Source organism: Ambystoma mexicanum, chromosome 11 (assembly GCF_040938575.1).
Source record: "Ambystoma mexicanum isolate Mex_15411 chromosome 11, UKY_AmexF1_1, whole genome shotgun sequence".
Lineage (NCBI taxonomy): Eukaryota > Metazoa > Chordata > Amphibia > Caudata > Ambystomatidae > Ambystoma > Ambystoma mexicanum.
The window spans coordinates 1,389,590,829-1,389,617,712 of NC_090934.1; the positions used below are offsets into that span (position 1 = coordinate 1,389,590,829).

A 26,884-nucleotide genomic window follows, 5' to 3' on the forward strand; every position below is an offset into this window, starting at 1 on the left:
AGGCAGAGCAACCGCTGAGAAGGAGGTGCAGTGGAATTTAGGAGGCAGAGGCGGAGCAATAGCTGAGAAGGAGGTGCGGTGGAATTTAGGAGGAGGGGGCAGGGCATCAGTTAAGATGGAGGTGTAGTGGAATTTAGGAGGCAGAGCAACAGCTGAGAAGGCGGTGCAGTGGAATTTAGGAGGCAGAGCAACAGCTGAGAAGGAGATGCAGTGGAATTTAGGAGGCAGAGCAACCGCTGAGAAGGAGGTGCAGTGGAATTTAGGAGGCAGAGGCAGAGCAACAGCTGAGAAGGCGGTGCAGTGGAATTTAGGAGGCAGAGGAACAGATGTGAAGGAGGTGCAGTGGAATTTAGGAGGCAGAGGCGGAGCAACAGCTAAGAAGGAGATGTAGTGGAATTTAGGAGGCAGAGCAACAGCTGAGAAGGCGGTGCAGTGGAATTTAGGAGGCAGAGCAACAGCTGAGAAGGAGGTGCAGTGGAATTTAGGAGGCAGAGCAACAGCTGAGAAGGAGATGCAGTGGAATTTAGGAGGCAGAGCAACCACTGAGAAGGAGGTGCAGTGGAATTTAGGAGGCAGAGACGGAGGAACAGCTGAGAAGGAGGTGCAGTGGAATTTAGGAGGAAGAGGTAGACCAACAGCTGAGAAGAGGTGCAGTGGAATTTAGGAGGCAGAGCATCAGTTGAGAAGGCGGTGCAGTGGAATTTAGGAGGCAGAGGAACAGCTGTGAAGGAGGTGCAGTGGAATTTAGGAGGCAGAGGCGGAGCAACAGCTGAGAAGAGGTGTAGTGGAATTTAGGAGGCAGAGCAACAGCTGAGAAGGAGGTGCAGTGGAATTTAGGAGGCAGAGGCGGAGCAATAGCTGAGAAGGAGGTGCAGTGGAATTTAGGAGGCAGAGGCGGAGCAATAGCTGAGAAGGAGGTGTAGTGGAATTTAGGAGGCAGAGGCGGAGCAATAGCTGAGAAGGAGGTGCGGTGGAATTTAGGAGGAGGGGGCAGGGCATCAGTTAAAATGGGGATGAACAGAAATAAGAAAGGTGGTTGTGGAACTTAGGAAAAGGTGGAAAACCATCAATCAAGAGGAGGTGGGAGATAATAGGAGGAGAACAATCAGAAGGAAAGAAGAAGTGAGGTATCTACAGCAAGCCAGCAGTAGGAGGTTCCCGTGGGCCAGCTTGGCCCAGTGTGCCCACTCATGGGAGGATCTAGGAGCAGCATCAGTGAGCATAAAGGAAGGAGTAGAGTGGAAAAGGGAGTCAAAGACCCGGAGGAGTGCAATAAATAGCAAAGGGGCACATTTGAGGCTAGCCCCCAGTGGCTACCTTACAGAAAAAGGCTACATATTGAAGGTACATAAGAAGCCTCATCCCAGCAGGGGATCCAGAGGGAAGAGTTGCAAAATCTCACGGGACTGGGAGAACTGGTACAAACAGGGTATGGCAACACCTGAAAAACCAGCAAATGATTTTGATTATTGAAAGGGGCGTGGGACATCCTAAAGACTGTAAGAATCAGGAGGTACAGAGTACAAGTAATTCTAAAAGCCAGAGACTGAGAGAATATCTAGTTTCAAAGGAGAGGAAGGAGCGGATTTTATCCTCTTGGGGAAAGAGAGAGGGAAAGAGAGAGAGAGGGGGAAAGAGAGAGAGAGGGAAAGAGAGAGAGAGGGGGAAAGAGAGAGAGAGAGAGAGGGGGAGAGAGAGAGAGGGGGAAAAAGAGAGAGAGGGGGAGAGAGAGAGAGAGTGTGGGGGAGAGAGAGTGTGGGGAGAGAGAGAGAGGGGGAGAGGGGGAAAGAGAGAGAGAGGGGGAAAGAGAGAGAGAGGGGGAAAGAGAGAGAGAGAGAGGGGGGAGAGAGAGAGAGAGGGGGAAAGAGAGAGAGGGGAGAGGGGGAAAGAGAGAGAGAGGGGGAAGAGAGAGAGACGGGGAAAGAGAGAGAGGGGGGAGAGAGAGAGAGAGAGTGTGGGGGAGAGAGAGTGTGGGGAGAGAGAGAGGGGGAAGAGAGAGAGAGGGGGAAAGGGAGAGAGAGGGGGAAAAGAGAGAGAGAGAGGGGGAAAGAGAGAGAGAGAGGGGGAAGAGAGAGAGAGAGGGGGAAAGAGAGAGAGGGGGGGGAAAGGAGAGAGAGAGGGGGGAAAGAGAGAGAGAGAGGAGAGAGAGGACAGAGAGAGAGAGAAAGGGAGACAGAGAGAGAGGGGGAGCACGTACCCAAGCGAGCAACAGAGAGCGTGAGCTTCAGATTAAATCTGAGACTGGACACCCTGTTGAACAGTTTGTTTTGACATTAAAAATTCAACAATTGGAATACTTTGCTTCAGTTGTGTACTACCCACATGCAACACTGAATTAATAGATATTTTATTGTGCAATAGTGCACGTGAAAAGGATACCAGTTTCTCACCAGCAGATTTTGGGCGGCCTTGAATATTCAAAATATTTAAATTCCTGCCCCTCCGCCCTTTGAAATCAGGGTTTTCACCCCGAACCACCATCCAACCTCTCCCCCACCCCAACCACGCCTCATGCTCAGACACCCCCAGAACCCCCTTACATACACAAATACTCAGAAACACACAAACACAGAACCACTACTTCCCCCCAGTCCCCCCCACCACACTGTCCCCTTTCATGCAATGCGCATGCACGCACACGCACACATACTTACCTGCAGCCCCTCTTCCCCTGCCCCTGCCCCTCTCCGTCAGCCGGTCAGTCCCTGCGTGCACTCGTGTGCTGCGAGGGAGCGACAGTTAAGATTTAGAAAGAAGGCTGTGAGCGTTCTCAGAGCGGTCTTTCTAAACTGGTCTTTCTCATCTTCGGGTAAATGAAAGACTTTTTGAGCTAATCCCGGCTCGGGAACCGTGTGGGCCAGGGGACCCACCTGGTTTGCGATGGTGGGCCTACCCTGGGAGATATATATGGAAGATTCCAAGAGCTTCCCAGTCCTTCCTGGGATGTTCTTGGGGTACATCACATAGTAAGAAGAGCCAATGTCATGGGGGGGGAGCAGGGGTTAGGGGCAAACACTTCAATTGTGGCTGCTTTGTTTGGTCCAGGGCCTAGCCCAATGCCACCAGGGATTAATCCCTGAGGGAACTGACCCCAGAACCCCAGTTTCACATGTAGAGAACTGAGTTCCAAATTGAGATTCGATGAGCCGGAGCTAAAACCAGCTCCTGGGTGTCGGGCATCACCCTGCCGGCAGGAGCTACCACAGGGGAACCAGGAGCTACTAGAGATGCTGCTTTCACTTTGTGCCCATTTTGTATGAACCATTGTGTTTAAATGTGTATTAGATGTGTTCTAATTCCTCTTTACTAACATTGTCAAATACTAATGTCACATTTACATGTTTGGAAGGCACCAGTTGGCCCTAGGAGCCAAAAGGTAGCTCCTGCTAGCTGTTGGTTTGAAGCTAACCAGGGTGTACTGTGCTGGAAGCAGGAGCTAAATAGCTCCCAGCTCCCCTCAATATCAAACCCTGCAGAATCAGTGGGTCCTTTTTTGTGTCAATGCATGGAGCACAACAAAGAAAACCACACACACATACACACACACTGACTGTGCAAGCTCCAGCATGGACTGGTGTCCATAGACGAGCAGCAATTGCATGGCAGGCAACAAAATCACAAACAGTGCAGGCTCACGCTCAGCATAACGGCATGGCCAGTGGCAAAAGGAACTCACAAGACTACAGGGAAGTCACAGCATGGGTCCGTAGGCTGGCATGATAACATAGCCTGATCATACATGGTAAAGGAGTTCTTGTTATCTCGGGCCACAGGAGCAGCAACACGCAGATCCCTATTGGAAAAACACACACATTGGTAGGAAACTGCAAACACTGGCCACACTCATGGGGAGGTTGTGGTACCATAAGCCAGGGCCAATCAAGCAGTGTGAAGATAATGTTGAAACTGACTCATAATACAGATTTCTCATTGTTCGAATCACTCGATCAGCAACTACACGCCTCCTGTCTTGGAAGGAAATAGGTGGCATTCCAGAAACAGAATAGTGTTATAGTTTTGTGAATTAGAAATGAGAACTAGCAGAACAGAACCAGTGTTGGCCAAGCCAAGAAAGATAAGTAGTGACAGGGAGACAGGGAAGGAGGTGGCTGGCCAAGCTATGTTAACGTTTAAGAGAAGCCCTGCTAACCTTTGAGAATCCAGATGAGGCAAGAGCAAATCCTACCCAGAAGTAACCAGGTAGGAGGGAAAATACCTACCTGCATTAGCAGTAAAGCAACCCCTAGGACAAGTGGGGTCCAATACGGGGCTGGTCCCATTAGCAGCAGTGAGGCAGAGGCCTTGTCTCCCAATCCAGCACCAAAATCAAAGCGAAAAGGAAGGCCAAGACAACCCCAGGATCAAGACATAGATCAAGACTCGCCACAAAGGCAGAGACCCTGCTAAAGAAGTGTGCAGTGGCCCTTCAGAAACACTGCATGTCAGTGACTTATGTCAGCAGTCTCCCAGGATTTCAGAAACTTACATAGGAAATAAACTCTAGAAGTTTGGTCCTTTCGATTAAGGCCATGCACTGAACTTACATTCGCACCCGGAGAAGGGCGTTCAGCTAATCAGGTGGCTGGAACAGCAGGCAAGAATACCCAAACCCCGCCCCTGCTGTCCAAACCCCCTCCAACCCCCCCAGGCCCTTCCTTTGGTGGCGCTTTTTTTCTCCTTTTTTTTTTCTTTGTGGGGAGACAATAGGGAACTTCTACCTGTTGCCTCCCCAACCCCTCCACTTACCTGCGGGACTGGAGCATTGCGCTCCGGTCCCAGAGCTCCTCCCGTCTGGCTGCCATAGACAAGGAAAAGGGACCTAATCCCTTTTTCATATGGAGGTCGGCACCTTTTTGTTTCTCTCATTGGGAGATCGGCTGCGATGGCAGCACGGATCTCCAGATGAAAGATTGTGAAAGCCATTTGCACCCTGGACGAACCCTGGGGCGCGAATGGCTTTCCTGCCCTGCCAGGAGGGCGGACATGGGCTTTAACGGCTGACGCCCGAGCAAAACTTCAGCTGGTGGGGCGTTTAAGGCCATGTCTGCCCTCCTTATTCTTCTCCCCTTCACTATTTTGTTTAGTTTCTCCCCTTTTTCAAAATATGCTTTTCATTTTCTGAATGCCCACCCCATAGGCCATGTTTGTTCATGTGTGCAAAGTATTACTCGTTACCTTATTTGTGACATCAGAAGTACATTCATGCACTTAAGTGAGTGAGATTGGTGATTGTGCAAACGTCTATAGTCTCTTGTGTGGATTTATCGTAAAGAACATTTCAACTTCAATTGAATGATGAAGATACAAATACTTCCGTCTCAGCATCTGTGTTGTCCAATCAGCTTCTCAGTGAGCGCGGCAGGCCGTTTTCAATACTGAGCTCTCTCCCTCGCCGTAATATTACTAATATTACTGCTTTTGTTGTATATATCTCTGCTTCCTGACTCTTTCACCTTTAAGGTGTCATGACCCCGGTCTCGTTTCTTATGTTGGGGTTTGTTTTTTTAGTATCTTAGATGGTGTAAATCTGTGCCCTGCACATGTAGTCTCTGTGCCATTTTTCTCAACAAAACCCACCCGAGGACTCCGGCCTTCTATATTCTACCCAAAATTCACAAGCACCCCACCAAACCACCGGGCAGACCCATTGTCTCCGCCTGTGGTTCATTGCTGGAACCTCTCTCTTTATACACAGACTTTTTTATGAAGCCTTTCGTAGGTAAGATGGCTTCTTACCTAAAAGACAGCACTGAAACCATCAAGATTTTGGACTCCATACATTTGACCGCCCAGTCCATTTTGGTCACCATGGACGTTGAGGCATTGTATACCTCCATCCCACAAACTGAGGGCCTACAAGCTCTGGCAACTTGCCTTGAAAAACGAGCAAACACCTCAACCATACCAACTAACTTCTTGGTGGAGTGCATCCGGATCGCCATGGGTGAGAATTTCTTTCTATTCGGCCATCAAATGTACCAGCAAATAAAAGGAGTGAGTATGGGCGCCACTTTTGCACCGGACGTCGCTAATCTTTACATGGCTCAATACGAAGAAGATCATGTCTACTCTGACAACAATCCGCACAGACCTAACATCAAGGTCTGGCGTCGATACATCGATGACATTTTACTCATTTGGGAAGGAAGCTCTGAGGAATTACTTGCTTTCCACCGATGGCTTAATGCACGGAACGATTACATCAAGTTCACCATTGAATGGGACCACCACAAGATCAACTTTCTCGACCTACACATCTATCGGTCCGGAGATGCGCTGAAGACGGAACTCTTCAGAAAACCTACCGACAGGAACACCCTTCTCCACTTCACCAGTTACCATCCACAAGGTTTAAAATACAATCTCCCCTACGGTCAGTTTCTACGCATCCGGAGAAATTGTTCTGACAAAGAAAAATTCAACTTCCATGCACAACAACTGCAAACACGTCTTGGAGAGAGGGGATATCCCAGGAAGTCCATTAAGACGGCCAAGAAAAGAGCGGCCAACACCGACCGCTCCCTCTGCTTAACTACCAAAGAAAGACACTCTAATGATAGAACTGTCTGCGTCACTACGTATAACCCAGTCAGTAACCTCATCAAAAATACCATCAAGAAACACTGGCATCTGGTTAAAAACGAAGGGACCCTGGCGAAGAAACCACTGTTCGCCTTCAAGAAAAACAGAAACCTTAGAGACTCCCTGGTCCACACCTTCCTAGAACCTACCAAACCAGTCACCACGCTGTGGAATCTCCCACCAGTGGTGGGGCACTTTAGCTGTGGACATTGCGTCGCCTGCCGCTTCACCACGAACAGCAAAACGTTCATCCATAAGAACCTAATATGGAAACAGAACAGCCACACCAACTGCGAAAGCAAACACGTGATCTACGCTATCAAGTGTCCCTGTGACCTGATCTACGTCGGCAAAACCATTAGACCAGTCAAACAAAGGATCAACGAACACAGATCCTGCATCAAAAACAAAGTAGAGGACAAACCTCTGGTCGAACACTTCAGCCAGAAAAAACATACCCATGAACAATTCACGTGGACCGTGATTCAACAACTTCAGCCTCAGAGACGAGGAGGCGACATCAACATTGCCCATACCAGACTCGAGCAAAGATGGGTCCACAAATTGAACTCCGTCCAAGACGGCCTCAATATAACCGTTGAATGGAAACATTTTTAGAACAGAAATTGCCACCAGCTATGAGTCACCTACATCCTCTCTCTGGTAACGTACCAGTGTCCACTCCACTAGATTGATCTTAATATGTACATTAGACACCTATGTTTTTCTACCGTGTAAATGCTTTGTGCACTGTCACCATCTTCTCTGTGCACACTCGAGACATCGTTGTTCTTTCACCTTATGATGATTTGTTGATTATTACACACCAGAACCCTTTGTATTGAATCACACACAGTGGGCAGCGAAAACTATCCATCCACATGACCGTCTTGGAGTACCGATATCGGCCTCCATGTCACCTGCCTGCTTTATTGTGCGAGCTCCCTTTAACAGAAGTCTCTTCTGCCCTTACCGGACTACATTACCCAACACCACACACGTAGTACCGCCTTTCCATTGGAACACGGCGCACTGCCGTTTGATTGGCCCAAGCAGACTGCCGCTCTTGGACCACGGGATCCCATTCGTTTGTCTCTAGCCACGGGAGGCCATTTATACAATCAACCACGGCACCTTGGTGTCCGACTCATCCGGCTCAGTCTACGTCCAGCACGGCAGCGTACCACCCAGACTACAGTAAGTCCCCCCACTCTCACGCGGGATAGCCCTGGTTTCCTGGAACACCTTACTCCCTCAGGTTACCTATACCTTTTAATTTTCATTCCAGACTTGGGTCGAGTTATGCCCCACTCCTGCTTCGTGATACTCATGACCACGTAGGCTCGTAGGCAATCACAGCCCTCCACCTGGTGCCATACCCAGCACCGGTCCGCCTGCACTCTTCGCGGCTCACCCAACAGCACCCACCTGCTCCCCTCCGGCGGCAGGTAAGCTGTTTTTAAGATACTCCGTATGTGGTATCTTTTGGGCATTAATTTGGCCCGTATTTAATACTCTGAGTACTTATTGAACAACCACCCGAGATCCTAATAGCTTTGTTTCACCCACAGACACCACGGACAGCACCACTACTGGTGCCCTTTTCCTGACGAAGGCCAGCATAAAGACGGCTACTTCCAAAGCCACTTTCTTTGGCCGAAACACACCCTGTGTCACTCCCTGTGTCGAACCACTCATCACAACAGCATCACTACTTGTACCCGTTTCACTTTCAAGATTATTGTGTGCTCCTTGTGTTTATGTTCAACAGCGGGTCCTTATACCCCCTCGATATACGAGGCAATATGCATCTCAATGTAATGCTGACCTCCACACTCCAGAGGTTTGCACCCACCTGTGTCACCATTGCATAACCAACCCTGTCCGTTTTCTCTATACCACCTTTCGTGCTTATCGGAAGTTATGTAAAATAAATTGTACAGATACTTACCTCTTCCTGTGTGATTATAGAATAAACACACACGCCTAGCACCTCTGTGTCTCTGTTTTGGATCTCCCCATCCTGATTATTTTTGTTTATTATACGTATACCCACCTGGGTAAATCGGGACCTAGCCAGGTGCCCTTAAGATTTAAATATATGTCTCTGTGCCTCTGACATGCCTTTCTCATTTTCTCTAAAAAAAAAAAAGGTCTTAACTCGCTCGCGATTCCTGATCATGTTTGCCTGATCACTATCTGTCTTTGAGGAAGCCTATGGTGAAAGTAATTTACCATCATCGCCTGATCACTATCTTTCTTTGAGGAAGCCTATGGTGAAAGTAATTTACCATCATCGCTTGATCGATCTTTGTTTACGCTGTATATTATTTTCTCTTCCTGGTTCTTGATCGTTTTTGTCTGAACTCGAACCATTTCAGGTCCTCTGAAAATATTCAAGTGATAGTCCACGCGAACCTTGCAGCCTGTGCTGAGGGACCAGGCACCCCTCAATGCACGCCAGGGCCACGCAACAGATGCATTTTAAAATAAGAGAATATCTTCAACATGTACTGTATACTTCTTGACTGGACTGAAAGCTACTCAGTAGGGCTAATCTGGTAACTACACGCTGGACATAGGGCCTGTATGTCCAACAAGTGTTCAACACGTTGCAATTAGCGATTGAGGGTGGAAAGTCCCCAACACATTCCGTGGAATGGAACTGTGGTATATGGGGACATTCCATCACTTTCCCTGTTTCACCTTAGGGCGCAACAATGCGTCCATTCTGTGTTCTAAACTGCAAAACAGGGGTAACAGTGCCCCCCAATCTAATTTGTTGAACCGTTTAGCGTATCTGATTGGGCAAAACCTCCTGCAAACATCTCATTCTGGCAAAGTTCTTTTTTTTTAACTCTTTTTATTGAGAGAAAATGTGCCCATGGTTACAGTAAGTCACATCAATCACAGATTAGAGTGTATCAACCATACCATGAGAATAACAACATTGTAAGAAAACCACAAAACAGGGGTGCTGACTGAAACGGTCTCCCATGTACCCCCTCCCGACCTCCCCCCGGGACGTGCTCTGGGCTTTACCACAGTAAAGGGAAATGAGATGACAATAAAGTACAATAAAATAGGAGTGACAAAAAGTGACTTTGATCAGTTCTTGAGTCTACGCAGGCTTAGGTCCTGAGAGATACTTATTGGCCTGACACCTGGGATACCCACCAAGCCACCCCTACAAGCCAAGGACCAGGGCCCTGGGAAGGTCCCTATTCCTCAGATGAATGGGTCAACCAGTTCCCAGAATCCATCGCCCCGGACGGGGTTGCGAGTCGCTTGCCTCTTGAAAGTCGCCCATTTGAGTCTACATACCTTAGAGAGCGCAGCTCACCATTCTTTGGGGGACGGTGAGATAGCTGATTTCCAATGAATAAGGAGCAGTTTGCGCGCTGTGAACAGGATTAGATGCATAACCTTATGGGTTAGCTCGTCTGCGTGCCCCCCTCCCCCCCAATCATCAGTGCCCAGGAGTATGGGAAATTCTGGCAAAGTTTTAAAAAATAAATTCTCATTACATTCCAAGTGGAAGAATGGTGGCCAAAAACAATTCCCAAAGGATTATGTTTTCTGCCCACACATATTCAGAGGTATTAGAAGGCAGCAGTCTAGTTTAAAGTTACCAATGGATTGACAGCCAAAGCGGCCGGGTGTATTAAAAGCATGATATGTCTGTTGCATTCTTCTGAGTTGCAGGATAAGGGTTGGAGTTTGTCATTCCTAGTTAGAATGGCAAATGTGCACAATGTTTGTGGCATTCATCAGTGCAGTTGGCGTAGCCTACACTTAGCTGTTTGCAGAAATATATTGGGATTAAACGTGATATAAGAGAGCATTGTATATAGTCTGTATGACTGGGGCGTATAACAGAGGCAAGAGATTTTACAAATATATAACAACGAATGGCATTTGACGTTTATAGTAACTCAATTTGATATGCATACAAGGTGAGCTAGGAACTTATGGGCAGCAGAAAATTAAATGATACCTATGTCAAGTCGCTAAATATGTGTTAACCGCGCAGAGTGGGTTTACTTCATTAATCTACCATGTTAAGCATGCACTTCTTGGCTTCAATGCCTAGTAACAAGAATATGTTATCATCGGGAATCCCTTCACAAAAACACCGACAATGAACTCAACGAACACCAATGGAGAGTCAAAATGATAGCTTTTTTCGATACGAACTTTGATTGGATACGAGTTGAAAAGTTGTGAATTGGAAACTAGGCTTGTTTTCCAGCTGCAGATCCAAAACGTGAATATATGTGCTCTTTTCTCTTTTAAATAATGAATGCTTGTGTATGTTGTTTTAATCAAAATGAGTTTTATATCATTTGTGCTTCTCTTTTTATTGCGACTCAAATTGATCGGTTCCATGTGTTAATATCCCCGCAAAAATATCGCCATAGAAAAATATCACCATAGAAAAATATCGCCATAGAAAAATATCACCATAGAAAAATATCACCATATTTTTGCGGCGCTAAGGCATGGAACCTGCAGGGGACACCCCCGCAACCCCTGCATTATTTTTTGAAGGAGTGGGGGACACCCCCGCTCCCAAAAAAACTCAAAATGATCCCCCCAAAAATATTGCCTATGGCCGTTCCAAAATACAGCACAATATTTGGTGGGGATAATATGTGGTGATACCAATTGGATTGATGTATTTCAATCAATGATGTTTTGTTGCCGAGAAAAACGCGAGTCAGAGTGCCAAGCCTGCAGACCCCGCAACCTCAAGCACTATGAAGTGTGAGGTCACCGATGCAATGGTAGATAAGCTTTGAGAACACAACAGGGAACCACCTGGAAACACTCATTGAGGGCTTCCTAGTCAACAAGACTGCACTAGAGGCAGGCGACGCCGGTCCTTTTGTCCAGGTTGGCTTGTTTATACGTCCGTAGCAACACATTTGTGCAGTTGATATAGAAGAAAACGCCCAGGCAACATTCTCAAGCAACCCGTGACAATACACAGATTGGTATCAATGGAAGTTGCACTTCAAGGGCCTTTTTTATAAGGAATGTGTAATATACCCCTGACAGCTTAAGTCCAACATTAAGAGCCCTGACTGTTTGCTCCACGCTTGTTACTTAATTCGCAATTCACGTTATATATAACAGGATATTTCACTGAAAGGTATGTTGTTTGCTATTTAGTACAAAAGGTTCTTATTAAAAGCGATTTAGGTTTGTGAAGATCAATTTTAAAAATAATATGAGAAATAAAGAATCCCAATTGATGGCATTTTGGGATGTTTTTGTGGGTCTGTGAGTGCCATTTATCAATTAAAGAGCACGGCCATATCGTCAAACATGGCTCGTGCCACAGTGGTGCATTTGTAAGGGGGGAGGGGGGTGTACGAACACAAGGAGGCCACTACACTTAAAAAAATGCAGTGCTACAAACACACAAGACATTTTCCACACAACAAGCTAATTTTACAGCACAGAGAATAAAGCTCAAATGTTGAACCACGTGGACCATTACATTGGAAGGAACAAGTTGTGAATTCCAGCTAAGCATAATTATTCACGCCACCAGCCAGTGACACGAACTGTATAAACACTCTTTTGATAGGCGCCCCACATGCAAATGTGATTCTGATGAGATCCAGAGTGTAGTGATCTCTGGGAAAGCAATTTAAGTGAGATTTTCCCTGGCAAGTTAGCTGGTACAATAGCTCAGCAGGTTAAACGCTGGGTGCTGTGATCATTAAGTCACAAGCTCCCATCCCAGCCAGGCCATCTCGGCCGTTAATACTTTCGACGTGCTTAAATAAGTACCAATTTTGGTTGGATAATAATTGTATATAAAAATGGAAAGTGCTATATGCATGATTATTGTCACTTTGACACATCAATGTGCATGTTGTTCGAATAGTCCCAATATGCTTGATGTTGAAATTGTCCATCTTTAGCCCCGTTGTAGCTCTGGCTATTATCACAACCTCAGTTGGATTGCAAAATGGCAAAATAAATATGTACACAAGATGTGTACATTTTCTGCAGAAGTTCTGCCCAGTTGCAACATTGATTTACCACGGTGAGCGGGAAAAGAAACCGACAATGTAGGTTTGGTGGGCTTTGGGAGTGTAGCGATGAACGCTAAACCAAGAAAAAGATTGTTTGCGTCATGAAGCATTGAATTGCTGCGTGTGCTGGCCATGGGGATACGATCTGCCCTTTTGCTATGCAGACAAGTCCAGTGTTTGTTAAATGAACGAGTCCTTAATGAATGCAACAATGGCATGTAGTTGTCACCATCCCCTGATGGGTGAGACAAACGCTGAACGATCTGACCAGATGTGGTGAAGTAGGGGATCCCTTGAGGATGGCTCAATGGAGAGGAGCAAACCCAGAGCTCAGTTCATATTTGCCAGGCACAGTAGGGAGACCACACAGAGCAAAATGATGGTCTCCCAGAGGATATCCCAGGCAAAGGCTGGGCGCCGAGCCCGAGAGAACAGCTGGAGACTGTATGGCAGTCAACATTACCAGGATCCCGAGAAGGAAGGAAGGCGATGCTTGCCCCCTCACCCGCACCAGCAGGAGGGAGAGGCCAAGGGGACTAGACTAAGAGAAGAGCACCTACTCGCTGAGTTGGCCGGATTGTGGAGTAACCGCCGAGGGACTGATGTGGACTACACAGCAGTGGCACCACATGGCATTGGCAATTCTGCATACATTGCCTTTGTTTATATGCACTGTTTCCAAAGAAACCCATGCAGAGAGGATGCGTGACAAAATGTGCCCATTAGTCCTTCATCTGTCCAGCCAAGTGGAATGAGATTATTTCTTGTCATGTGACAACACCCTCATAGCTCCCACTCAGATCCAAATATACAATGCATAGTGGTCAACCAAAAAAGGGTTGTGCATGGGTTAACTATGAAGAATGTTTTATTAACATCCAAAGAAACGTTGTTCAGGGGTCCTTCCGTTGTATTTGAATGTGTGCATTTTATAGAGTGCAGCATCGTCACTGTGACGGCATCAAGGCGCAAAGCCATGAAAATGCCCCTAGTACTGCTCACTTTTGCAAAATCAACCGATTGTCCTATTTCTGATGAACTTTGGGACATGACACTTCTCATCGAGACAAGGTCACAGGAAGTGCTCTGCAAAAGTGGATCAACAGAGTGCACCAAGTCTAGGAGGTGGAACTGGCCTTCAAACACAGTGCAGAGTCTCACATCAAGACGCGCCTATTGTCTTCCATCATTCTGTCTTTGGTCCTACTTAGCCATTGCTTTGCTTCATTATCATAATTAAGCTACATATTAGCATATTATGTGTCATAGTGTTAACAATGGAATCCTGAAGAAGGGATGTGACTAGCTCGAAACACGTGAAGAAAATTAGCTTTTGCCATAAATAAAACTTTAAATCATGGTATGGTGTTATTTGTGTTCATCATTTGTATTCAATCTGGATATATAGCCCTTTGGATAAAAGCGCTATTATTATTATTATATAAGTATATTATTATTATTGTTATTATTATTATAAAATAATCATTATTCTTCCAATTTTGTAATTAGGACTTTTCAAAGATCCATATATAATTTCATAGGATGAATTATAGAAAGAAATGTAGAAACAGGGTGGGTTTAAGATATATATATATATATATATATATAGGAAAATCCATTGGCGCCAAGTAATACATTCCACAACGCTACCTAGTAGCCATTGCTGGAAGTTTACCTCCAGTTCTGTGCCACAACAGCAAGGTATTGTGGGTATGCAAATTAACTCAAATGCAAACCGTTTTCTCCAGGAAATTGTCTTTGTCTAAGAAGGCATTGCTACTTTATACATAGCTTAATCAACCCAAGAGAGACATTTGCAAGGCTGCCAGGACAACTGCATACCTGGTTTCACCCTTATTAGGGATCATCAGTGCAGTATAGTCCAGACTTGGTGTTGTGAAAACATGGCTGAATGCTCCAACCACAAGGGTGTCAAGGCTATATTGCACTGATGATCCCTAATAAGGGTGAAACCATATATGGAGTTGTCCTGGCAGCCTTGCAAATGTCTGTCTTGGGTTTATTGCACTATTTATAAAGTAGCCCTATCCTCTTAGACAAAGACAATTTCCTGAAGAAAAATGTTTGCATTTCAGCTAATTTGTATACCCACAATGCCTTGCTGTTGTGGCTTAGAACTGGAGGTGAACTTCCAGAGATGGCTACTAGGTGGCGTTGTGGAATGTGTGACTTGGCTCAAAAGGACTTTCTTACTTTCACATTTCAGCTGAAAAGTTTTTTTCAAACCTTTTTTTTTTAAACCCACCACAACTTTCTTGGTGTTGTATGCATATATATTTTACTGTATAGTGGTGGTGTACAAGTAACATAAATTCACGTGTGTGGTGGGTTATTTTGTTTTAATTGTGTTTGCGTTGTGCACCCGACCCGTCTCTCTCTAAAAACGTTTTTGTTTTGATTTCTAAATTCTTCTTTTTTTCTTTCTCTGCCAGTTTAGCGCCATGATGGTGGTCTGACAGATAATCTAATCCCATGGTAACAAGATCACATCCAATGACTCATAATGCTGAATGCTCAGTCAGCATAAATAATGGACCACCGTTGGGTAACTGGAGCGCCCGTTATTTACAGCTCTACGAAACTGCAACCGAGGCAGCACCTTTGCCAAGCTTCAGTTACACGCTGCGGGTGAAGAGGCAAGCCACACAGTGAATACATTTCTATGTCGAGGAAAGTAGAACTCCAACGAAATGTTATCCGAATTTGGAATGTGCAAGAAATCTATAATAATTCAAGCTGATTTGCCTGGGTCTTGCTCTGCAGAAATTTCAGCAACATTTTCTAAATACATTTTTTTTAAACGTTCATTCTTTGTAATTTTCTCGACATCTCTGCATCATGCACACTTTCTGGGGTTGCCCCAAAATAAAATGTTCTTACATACCACCCACATTTCTGAATGGTGCGGAATAGGGATTCACAGGTAGATGGGAGCCTTCATGCTAAGGAATGGGGGGGGTGCAAAGCCCACGCAGATTAGCATTCGAAATCCACCATCTCAGAGAATGTCATATGTTTAAATGGCAGCCATCCTTACATTGGGGCACCCGCTTTGTCATGATTCGTTGTAAGGATGAAAGTGCTCTCAGGCATGTGATGTAAGCATTGGCAGCCATGTCTGATGGGAAAGCCTTCCTGTACGCCGCTGCTGCTCGGCAATGGGCAACGGGCTCTTACTCTGGGTTAGAGAGGCCACTTTGGAACACGTGATTGGGAAGATCGCAGGCGGGGGCGCGCACTTTCATCGTTTGCTGTTGCCATCATGACCGTGAACACGACTTTTGTTAGTTACACTATTGTAAATAATGTGTTCTACGTTTCCAAATTGTACCTGACCGTCTACCATTAAACACGGAAAGCAGCTAGGTGGTGCCAAAAGAAATTGGCCACTTAAAAAACCAAGAGTGATAGAATCCAAAACACGTGTTCTGTAAGAAGTTGCAGGCGCCAGTGAAACTAGGCACACATATTTTCTAACAATGTCCCTGAAACATTTCACTAAGCCGATCCAATAGCAGAAACGTGTCGAATGGCCCAAAGTTGAAAAGCAGCGCGGACATTACCACAACTAGTCACGCACCTGACCTGTTTCTTGCTGGGCATTCTGGTACCCGCATTTTAACGTCCTATTATCTACGCGGGATTACGAGCAGCGGGACGCCAATAAAAGACGCCTGGTTTTCCACTCGCACCTGCAATAAGCAAGCTGCCAATGTCTGCACAACCATGCTTGAGACACGATGAATGCGTGCGTGGCCCCAAAACGGATCCATTAATTACCACATGTGTCTCGAAATTGGATTGGTTATGACATTTATTGAAATAGAGAATTAGAGTGACAGTCATCAGTGTGCGCTGTTAAGTGGGGCCTTGCCCGCCCCCGAGACTTTCTTATCCCTTTCTCTGGAAGAACACCCTCAAGATGGTTCATTCCAGGGAACCTGGCCCTATGTGCCCCCTTTCAGGGAATTTTCACGTGGGCACTCATTCTCCTCGTGGGAACTCTGTTAGGCTGTCCAGTGGTGTGAGGCTGAGAACACCATGTGTGCTTCGGCTGTCTGCTTTCTGCACTCTCTGGGGGTGCTCGGCCACTCTGATCTCGAGCTTCTTGGTAGCCTGTCTCTCCTAGGATCACAGCACTCTACGCGCTTTTTGGCAGAATCCCCTCCGCTATCTGATGGTTTGATGTCACAGCCCTCAATGTGTTCTGCTGCTGGGAGACTTGTGCTGGCAGCTGATAATTGACAGCCGACTCCATCCTAAATTAGGAAGACGCCTTTTGATCTGCCTCTTCATTTCTCAATTTGTCCCCAACAGAGTGACGCGCCATAACAATAACTTGTCGCTCCACTTTAGAGAAACCAAGCCTTCCTATCTACGCCAATTCAGCCCCTGTCTAATCAATGTGTGAATGGTAGGATGACAGACCCATCTCCGTCCCAGTACAGCATAACATTGGACCGTTTCCTGACAGATCTCTGAGGAAGGCGGTAAAGCCGTTAGAGGTTGTTATTTTTATCTAGTCCAAGGAGCCCGTCTTTCATCCCCTCACTCCCACACCTCTGGTCTTGTGCTGTGGGCTCAGGTTCCTCTGGGGTCTGTTGTTGTGCTAGACTGCAAAGACAGTGTGCCCACCGCTTACCCCCATGGATGTACTTGGAATGTGGCGGCCCTCGGTTGTGCTCTTTTGCACTGCAGGGAGGGAGTTCCACATTGTCTCTCAAAGCAGCTGGCTTCTCCATCTCAATGCGCTCTCCTTGGCACTGACACCCTGCAGCGGGGGCACGTTCTGAGATCCTGCACACTCTTACACCCCCTTATGTCAACATTCACACTGCCTTCCTCCCTTGGAGCCCCCCGCCCAATCCCAAATGAGAGGCAGGATCAGTTGGCTGAGTGGGAGCAAAATTGCCACAGCAAACTTTATCAGATTACATAAAGTCAGGAGTTATCTTACAGGTGTTCTGTTTCGCGTTTACCCTCAGGATTCTACACCAAGGGGTAGCATCCTAACCCCCCCCACCCCGTCAGGTCCTTGCGGATCTGTCAAGCGCCCCGCCCCTCCCTATCCGTCCCTCTCTACCCCTGGCCAACATTTTCTTTCAATTTTTCTTTTAATTTTTTCTTTTAATTTTTCATTTTCATCGTTCATTTTCCCATTCCCATTTCGTTTTTCACTTATTTTCTCTTTATTTCCTTCCATTAGCTCCATCCACTTATCCTTTGCACCCCATTCTAGTTCCTTTCTTTCCCCTACATTCCCTCTTCTTCACCCCCTTATCCTTTCCCCTCGGTGGTCTCACTTTACCTTACCAATTCCTGATCCCCTTGCGTTCTTTCCTTAACCTATCATGAACTCCCCCTTTATCAAAACATGTGCTGTCCCAACTAGATCTGCCTTAGCTGTCCCCCACCCCCCCTCAGGCCCTGCAGCCCTGCTCCTCGGACCCCCCTCCAGGGCATTTCCCAGTTATCTCCCTGAACTGACCCTTAAAATTCCCCAGTTTTCTTCCTATCCCCACCCTAACCGTCCCTCTTCCCAAGTTCACCTCCCCATTCTCTCCCTACCCACAATTTTTGTTTCATCATTACTTCCCAGAGCCCAGTTTTTCTCCAACTCCCTTCTTTCCTTCCCCTCCCCTTGTTGGATTTGTTGTTACTCTCCTTCTCCATCAATGCACTTCCCAATTTCCCCCACGCACGTTTGGGGCTGGAAGGTCTTCCAAGCCCCCTAGCCCTCCCCTTTATGCATGGGCCGCATCTGAGTCTAATACTCCTGGGTGCGGTTCATTCTAAGCTGATGGCTCTGTAGTCCCTTCGTGGTATCGGCCAGTACTTTCTAAAGGGAACAACCAGTGACTCTGCTATGACTCTCTGCGGGCAACCGGCGGCAGCGAGTTTCCCCCCCGAGGCACCTGGTCACCAGTACTTTAAAACCCTGCTGGGCCCCATTCAGTGCTCATTCATCCCCATTCATTCCTTTTACGCAACAAACTGGCCCTCTGGACCCTTGCGTGACGGCGTTCCTTGGAAATTGCTGCTCCATTATGTCTGGGCACCCTGGCAGGATGGGCTACTGTCAAGACAATGGCGTGCTGGACTGAGTTCTTCCCTTGACCATGGGGTTCCTTTCTGTAGGAGCCCTCCATCAGGGGGGGCATGTTTGGCTTTGATCGGCCATTGTGCTCCGTTCCAGGAGGGCCCTTGCTTGTAGGCGATGGCGATATTACCCATGGCGATAGCGATATTACCCATCACTGCTCACCCTCAGTACTTTTCGCCCTCTACTGACCCTGCGCTTCTACCTTTCAAAACTTCTGATCCTATCCCCACCGCCTGCCCACCCCCCCTAGTTGCGCTGACCAGAGCACCCCACTCCCCTGCGCAAATGATTTGCTTGGAGGAGAAAGGGATCCATCCGGAGCACCCTACCCTAAACTGATGCTGGTACTGAAACGACTCACCCATACTCCTGCCAGCAGCCGAAACTCTTCCGTTCAACCACTTTCCGCACTCTTCCGCACACTGTTGTGGGCACGACATTAGCTTTTACTTTTTTCCTTACGTTTCATTTTCCTTGGTCCTGTCCACGTACTTTGAGCACTTTACTTTTACGTGCCTTCCCACTTTAATTCCCACTTACTTTCTGACTGCTTTGCCCACCTACCACACTCTCTATTTTTGCCCCCTTTCTTTTTGTTAATCTTCTATTGCACCCCCCCCTGTTTCTCTGTCCCCATTGCGCCCTTCCCTTCTATTCAAGTGACTCTTCCCCACCCCCCTTTACCTAACCTTCTTTAACCAAGGTGGACCCTGGTGGGGTCTGCTGGCCTCGCCTTACTGAGTGCGTTTGTGAAAGTAACCATTGCCCCACCACCACCCCAGAACAGGTACAACCTGGACTGAATGTGTCTGCAAAAAGGTGTGGACTTCCTTATAGCTACTGTTAGGTCTCAGAAATAAGGTGTGTACTTTGCTTTGTCTACCTTCAGCATGACAATTATATGTTATCCCTCCTAACAGTATTAGGTTGCAAATTGTTTTTTTAAATAATTTATTTTTAAACCCACATAACATAAGTCTCTTGGGAAGCTGAAGGCATTTACTGCACACCTGGCATCACCTTTATGCATTGATTCGCATTGATTAATTTGCACAATGAAGCCACCCCCACCCGCCCAGACACCAAAATTACAATAAATGCCCGCCCAGTGCCGCCCTTCATATTCCAGGCATCTGCTTTCCAACCCTGCTGACTCCAGATTGTCTATCTTCCCCCCGCCCCCTACTATCCCCTACCATGAAACCCGGTAGCCACATGGGGGCCATGCTCGGCCTGGCCTATAGAGCAATACCCGACCCAAAACGGCAACTGCTGGTGTGGGCGAGTTCAACAGGTCAAAGCGTACTCCTGTTTAGGCCAATATGAGCCAGTCTGACGAGTGACTTACCTATGCCACCTGTAGTTTTAACTAGTGTTGCTGAATACATATTCTTTAAATTGCGCAATTTGCATCACATTACGTCAAACGCACCCCATTGGGTATTGCTCAAGCAGTGTCATCAAAGAAAAGAATTGCCATTAGCAACCGATGCCACTTTTCAATTGGTGCCCAAGATAGTTGTATGTCGCAGTCCGACCCTGCACAGGGCTAATGTCGCTCTACAGGCAGGAGACATTTCCGTGGCCAAAGCAACACGTACTGCTACAAATTCTCCAATGCCGAGTAGGCTCATGACGCAACAATTCCTCTACATATATTCGGTGTCCCCTGTTACGTGAGGGAGGTTGCATCTTCGGGAGGGGGGGGCTAAAGAAAGAAACCGGCAGTCCCCCCACCTTATTATTGCTTTTCTTAGATTGCGTGCCTGGGATAAGTGTCTCCTTAGTTACCAAGGTGTGTTGTCCAGTTGCCTGATTATGTGATTTGCATTGGGGATCTCTGGCAACTGGTGGGGTCTACTGCCCTTGTATTGCTGAACATGATTGTTAATAGTCACTGTTTCCGTGTGATTGGGCCATTGCATTACAATGTCTTCAGAACTGTTTCAACGGTCCCCTTGCCCCTCCCGAATAAGCCTGCCTGCTCTTTCTATGCTATCATGAGTACTGCCGGTACAGCTTTATGCTAAGGGTGGCGCAGCGGGAGAACCGCTCCGTTGTACCCCACCCCAATGCCCCCCTCCACCAATCGTCCCTCCTGCCCCGAGGGTCGGGAACCAATAATTATGACTTACATGAGGCCAATAGAACCACAAAGGAGAGGCTGTGTTAAAGTAACCTAAACCCATCGCTACCATGGACTCACAAGTCCTCAGCTGTACACAGTATTCAATTCAATAAGTTCTCCAGGCCAGAGCCCCCACTACCCACTCAGGGCAACGCGCCCATCCCGGAAGCCAGACGACACAGAGCAACCCAGGCTCGGTCTCCGGTGCCGCTCCCAGAAACCTCTGGGCATCAAGCGCCATAAACAACCCATCATAACGCATCATATTGTATCAACCAAACAGGGTACCCTACATAAGTGTAATGGGTCACCCCCTCCTTGGAGCATGGTATCTCCCAGGAGCTTGTGGCTACTATAATCAATAAAAGGAATGGGCGGTCGGGCTCCCGCTCATTTAGTCTTGAGTATGCAACCACGGTGTGATGTGTCTTTGTTGGGCAGCACCATGCTGTTGCTTCGTAGCTGACTGAGGGCCTGCCCTGCCAGGCCCTCCACCATGGCAGTGCCCCTACTGGGCAACGCTGTCTTTCATGGCTGTCTGCCATGCCATTAGAGCCCCTGCTGGGCAACTCTACCATGTAGAGGCCAGTGCCCCTGCTGGGCAACACCAGCGTTATTTGCTGTAGCAGGCCTGGGTGCCCCCAGGCCAAGGAGAATTCCTGTGTGCTCACGGGCTGACTGGGTGCCCCCAGTCCGGAGCTGTCTGCTGGGTGCCCCCAGCCTTGATGTCGTGTCGGGTGCTCCCTACATATGCAGGGTGATCCCTGCCTGTAGTCCTGCTGCGTGACCGCAGCCCATGGTCTGCTGGGTGCCCCCATAAAGGCGTGTGGATAAACAATGAGGCTAAACTGCCTTTGTAATGCGTGAGAAACCTCAGCATGGCTTCCTTCTTGCGCTGAGTATTTTATGGAATTTATGCTTAAGCCCTTTAAATAGAACGAATATGCATACAATAGAACGAATATGCATACACTAGAACTAATATGCATGCAATATCAGCCCCCCTGTGCTGGAACTCTTTTATTCTGAGGCCCTGCACCGCTATCAGTTGCGCACGGACTTCCCAAATGCTGCGCCAGCTACCAGCCCAAAACTCAACGAGAATTCATGCCAGCCTAAACGTTGCTAAATTGAAACTGCACTCTACGTCTCTATGTTTTCGCGCCCTATTTATTCATTGGACTGCATTGCCCATAATACACTGCATCATTTCTTCTGTCCATACTAACTGCGTGACTTGCTAACGATGACTGAAACACTCACGATGCGTGACCCTCTCGCCTCCAGAAGTCTATGCAGGGCAAGCCAACAAACCCACTTAATGCCCTGAGAGGACGTGCAGGGGATCGTCCTTACCCGCACGTGCAGATCTCGCAGATGCACTTGCGTTTCATGGCTCTCCCGGGGTCCGCTCCGCCGGATCGTCAGTTGTTTCTCGCGGGAGTAGGAGGACACTTGCTGCTTCTGTGGCTTCGCAATCGCCACAGTGCAGTGTCCCGGTGGTTACCAGGGACGCGGACTGTTGCCTGGCAACGGTACGAGCGTGTCACGTGTACGTGTACTGACGCCGGTAAACGACAGAGGAATGCTTGCGGTGCAGTATTTGTACGGGCCAGAGTGGTTCATTGGCACGTAAATTAAAAGAGATATATTTTCGTACGAATATGTTTACGGTAATTTCGTACATATATTGTCAACCTCTTTAGTTAATTTTATAAACCTTTATACAGAGTCAACAATATTCTTCCACAGTTTTCCAATATTAAAGTCGCATTTTCAAATAGCATCTTGATTTTTCTTCTCTGATATTCAGCCTAGTTTCAACGTTTGTGTGATATTTAGCTACGTTCAACATGGCCACCCTGATGACTGACTGGCTTCAAACACGTGCTTTGCCGTGCCGGCCTATTCTAGTCTGCCTTCTGTTTCTATGAAGTTCTTTAAGCGGAAGTTTCTGGCTAGAAGGGGATCCCCAGTGCAGGTGAGTGGTACCCTGTGTCCTGTACAGGCAAATTGCATGGTTAGGCGCCGGGGAGGGTGTGGTGTGAGACATACCAATGCCTGGGGGGACATACCAATACCACCTTTCTACCCGGTCACAGGAAACGGATTGAGCCCATGACACAATACCTGTCTGTCTCTGCGTACCTCCTCTATCATCATCCCACAATCCCTTTCTTAAAATATTTCCTGTCTTCCAGGAGAAACTTGTAAAAGGTTTCCTTATGTGGCAAAACCCTTTGGGGATAGGGTCTTGGAACATCCCCCCCTGGTAGCCTCCAGGTGAGGATGACAGCAGGGTAGGCTAAAGATTTGTGGGGGCCATTTCAGTGTGATGTTTGGGGGCCTCTCCACCACCCTTTCAAAACGCTCAGAGTCACCAGTGGGGTGCTTAAACAATAATGGATACAAAGAAATGCAGCAGGCATGTTCAGGGCGGGACAGCCAGCCAGCAGGGAGCTGAAAAGTTTAAAGGCAAGTGAAGAGCAAGTCATTTGTCTTTGTCAGGACGATGCTAATGTGGATGAAACGCAGTAGACAGCAAGGCGATCCAAATGCTGATGGATGCTTGGTGCCAGCAAAGGCAGCCTGTAACGTGTGCTTGTCAAAGCGCACATTTAAAGTCTTGAGTTAAGGCGACAGCTCTCATCAAAGGCAGCTGCTACCCTGTGCGCACAAAGCACACTTTAAATGTCACGAGTTTAAACAAGTAACATGTTTTCCTGAGTAAGAGTGCCAACCAGGGGCGGCTGCTCGGGGGCCGTTTCGTCCGAAAAAGTTGAAAGGCCCTGACGCGGTACATGAATGACAGGGCTGGAGGGGATACAGACCCAACAATATTCCAGAGAGGTGAATGTTTTATGGACAAACTACCTTGAGCTTGAATCTGAGAATCATATTGTGTCCAGCAGAAACAGTGTCTTGAGGGCTGCAGGACTTCATGAGGAACGTGGCCACGATTCCATTAATCGGTGTATCCCTGTGGGACTAACATCATGCTGTAATGTGGTAACATCTCCTTTGACTGCCTGCAGGGCATATCTGCCGAGGGCCGGGGGATAACTTAAGGTAGGGATGCACAGTTGATTTATCTGGTGACCTGAATGCCTCACATAAATCTCATACAGCGGGCTGGACTGTTTATGGGGATGAGCGGGTGGTAGGGGCGTCAGCGTGCATATTTGAGTAAAACGAGCTCTAAAACATGGATTTTGAGGTTTATGTACTGCTCTATTTTTTAACTGTACATTGTGTGATACATTGCCTTGTAATAACATTATCACAGTACAACTGCAGGTATCAGGGTGCAAAGACAAAGTGACTATAGGCCAGGCAACACTTAATTATCAAACTCGGATGACTTGGAAAGCCATGAATAATATCTCAAAGGGCAACACGTTGAGCACCACTGATTTAAGGGATCCACAACAAGGGAGCACAGTAGTCGAGGAACTATTGTTGATCTCTTTTGTGGCTCAGACCTCAGCAGCCAGAAATGGAGAATCCATTTGCTTCCAGGCTGCGAGACGGGAAGAACAATCTCCCCAGGAGGTCTGCAGGAGGTTTGACGTGTAACATAAAATTATATCCTAGTCACTGCATGTTTGGTGAATTAACGGTCGGCTGACACTCTGGAAACATGCATTCAAGCATTGGTTTCCTTAGTGGTGGGCCTACCCAGGGAAGGAGGCTCTTGTGTGTAAGAACATGAGAAGGGTAAACGCACAGTTTGTACACATGCATAGGGTAAACATAGTATCTGTCTGGTTTCCCTGCGTAGTGTCATGGTTTGGACAACTAATGTTGCTCAATAGATCTGTAGCATGAGAGCGGATTTCGCAATATAAAGAGTTATCTTGGGCCCTCTCTGGTCAGATAGCCTCCTTCGAGCGGCTGGGGCTCCTCGGAGTGGCTTGCAGAATTTCAGTTAGGACAAATGGACAGGTATATTGGTTTTGGATTAGTGTATCTCTCCCTGTACCCGACACAGAGTGTATGCTTGAGCAGATTGACAAATGCCAGTGTCGCTAAGTGACACTAAAAGTTCCATTGCTGATTAAAGGCACTGCAATACGGTAAAGAAGAAACATTGCCAAAAGGCATTCAGCTCTTAGGATGTGAATCCATTCTCTTCTCCGAGAAATAAAGGACTTAAAATGTCTCGCTGGGTTAAGGCATCAGTTTGGTGATGATTTGTAACCTGTAAGGTCACACATGGTTGAATCTTGAGGGCTCCTCTCAGCTTTTTTTCCTTATGCACTTGACAAAGTGAGCACCATTAAATAGGATAATATTCTTTACCCAGATGGTATCCCGTTCCAAAAAGGAAAGTATTTTCAGAAAAAGTGGGAGCCTGTGGGCTTTTAACGCTGACTCCATGGAACCCAATGAATTGTCTTAGAATATGGAGAAAGGCTGAAAATGCTCTGATTACTTACCGGTAATCTTCATTACTCCTAGTCCTACTCTTCCTCGTCACAGTACTTACTTCATGAGGCACCCGCCTCCGACACAGGACCTTCTTCTATTTCTTTAAATCCCTATAACTCCTCCCCCACATCCATGTCACTCAGTTTCATATTACCAAGCCGGAGCATGGGACCTTCCCCGCAGGGAGGGTGAGGAGGGTCGTCAGTACTGTGACGAGGAAGAGTAGGACTAGGAGTAATGAAGATTACCGGTAAGTAATCAGAGCATTACCTCCACGTCCACTCTTCCTCGTCCCAGTACTTACTTCATGAGGAATACCAAAGCATCAACGGGGAAAAGGTCCCAATGAGACAGAGCCAAAAACAGTGCAGCAAAACACACCCACAATAACTCTTAAATCACATCCCCACAGACAAAAACTCCAACCACGAAGGAACCAACCCCCGAGTGGGAGAAACTCAACCCATAGCGGTTGATGAAAATGCCTAGACCAGCCAAGGCAGCAGCCATACAAATCTCTTGCAGAGAAAAACCCTCCTTACATCGGGCCAGGAAGCCGCGAAACCCCTGGTAGACCGCCCCTGATTGTGCGCAGGCACAGGCAGGCCAGAAGCCACACAGGCCCTAGAGATCACAACCCGGAACCACCGGAAAATGGAAACCACAGATGCGTTATGCCCAGCCCCAGCCAGACCACAAGCAATCAGAAGACTATCAGATTGGTGGAAAAGGCAAACCAAGCCAAATACTCCAACGCGTCCCGCCGGACATCGATGTTAAGCCGAGCCACCTCCTCAGGCGTTCTTGGATCATGAAAGAAGTCAGGGAGAACCAGACCCTGAGAGGTGTGAAACCCGAGAGACAACTGAAGGGAGAAACTTCGGACCACACCCCGGCACCACCGAGTCTGGCAGCACCCTCAGGAAAGGAGCGTGACATAAGAGAGCCCCAATCTCCCCAAGCCTACGGGCAGAAGTGAGGGCAATAAGAAAAGCAGATTTCAGTGTAAGATGTTTGATATCAATCTCGGAACTGGGCTCAAAAGGAGGCCCATGAAGGAACCGTAATACAAGAGGGAGATCCCAAAAGGAAAGCCCTTTATCAGCACAAGGAAGGGAAGAAGAAAAACCCTGGATCAACTTCCCCACCAACACCTCCCCATCCAAGTGACCGTCAGAGTCCCCCAAAAGGAATTTCATGGAGGCCCGCTGAGAGCAAAGCCTGGAAAAACTGCCAGGCCCCTGTCAAAACCCCTCCTGGAGGAACCGAAGGATAGCAGAGGCCAGAACGCAGGGGAGGGATCCCAGACTGCCCATACCAGTCTCGGAAATGGCCCCAATGTCTGCCTAACACCTTCAGAGTGGAGGGTCTAAGAGCATCCATTTGGACTCAACTACAGGATCTGAGAACCCCTGAGATATCAACCTAGACTGAGCAATAGCCACACCGCCCATTGCTTCCGGTGGAATTCTAACCGCAGATCCCCTTGAAGGGGACACGGCCACCTCGGAACCAGCCAAGGTTCCTAGGAACGAAGCTCCAACAGAGAGGGGAGCCAACTCCGGCGGC

At 47.5% G+C, this 26,884-nt stretch overlaps 2 protein-coding genes across 2 annotated transcripts in view; one reads left to right on the plus strand and one right to left on the minus strand.

Moving 5' to 3' along the window:
* Positions 1-22,370, minus strand: part of SAXO2 (stabilizer of axonemal microtubules 2) — a 113,984-nt gene extending 91,614 nt beyond the window's left edge. The window contains exon 1 of the mRNA XM_069625003.1: positions 22,241-22,370. Coding sequence (XP_069481104.1) covers positions 22,241-22,278 — 38 coding nt within the window. The 5' untranslated portion in view covers positions 22,279-22,370. The remainder of the gene's footprint in view (positions 1-22,240) is intronic.
* A 404-nt stretch (positions 22,371-22,774) lies between these two features.
* EFL1 (elongation factor like GTPase 1) overlaps positions 22,775-26,884 on the plus strand; it is a 904,242-nt gene continuing 900,132 nt past the window's right edge. The window contains exon 1 of the mRNA XM_069625004.1: positions 22,775-22,865. The gene's annotated coding sequence lies outside the window, so the exon portion shown is untranslated. The remainder of the gene's footprint in view (positions 22,866-26,884) is intronic.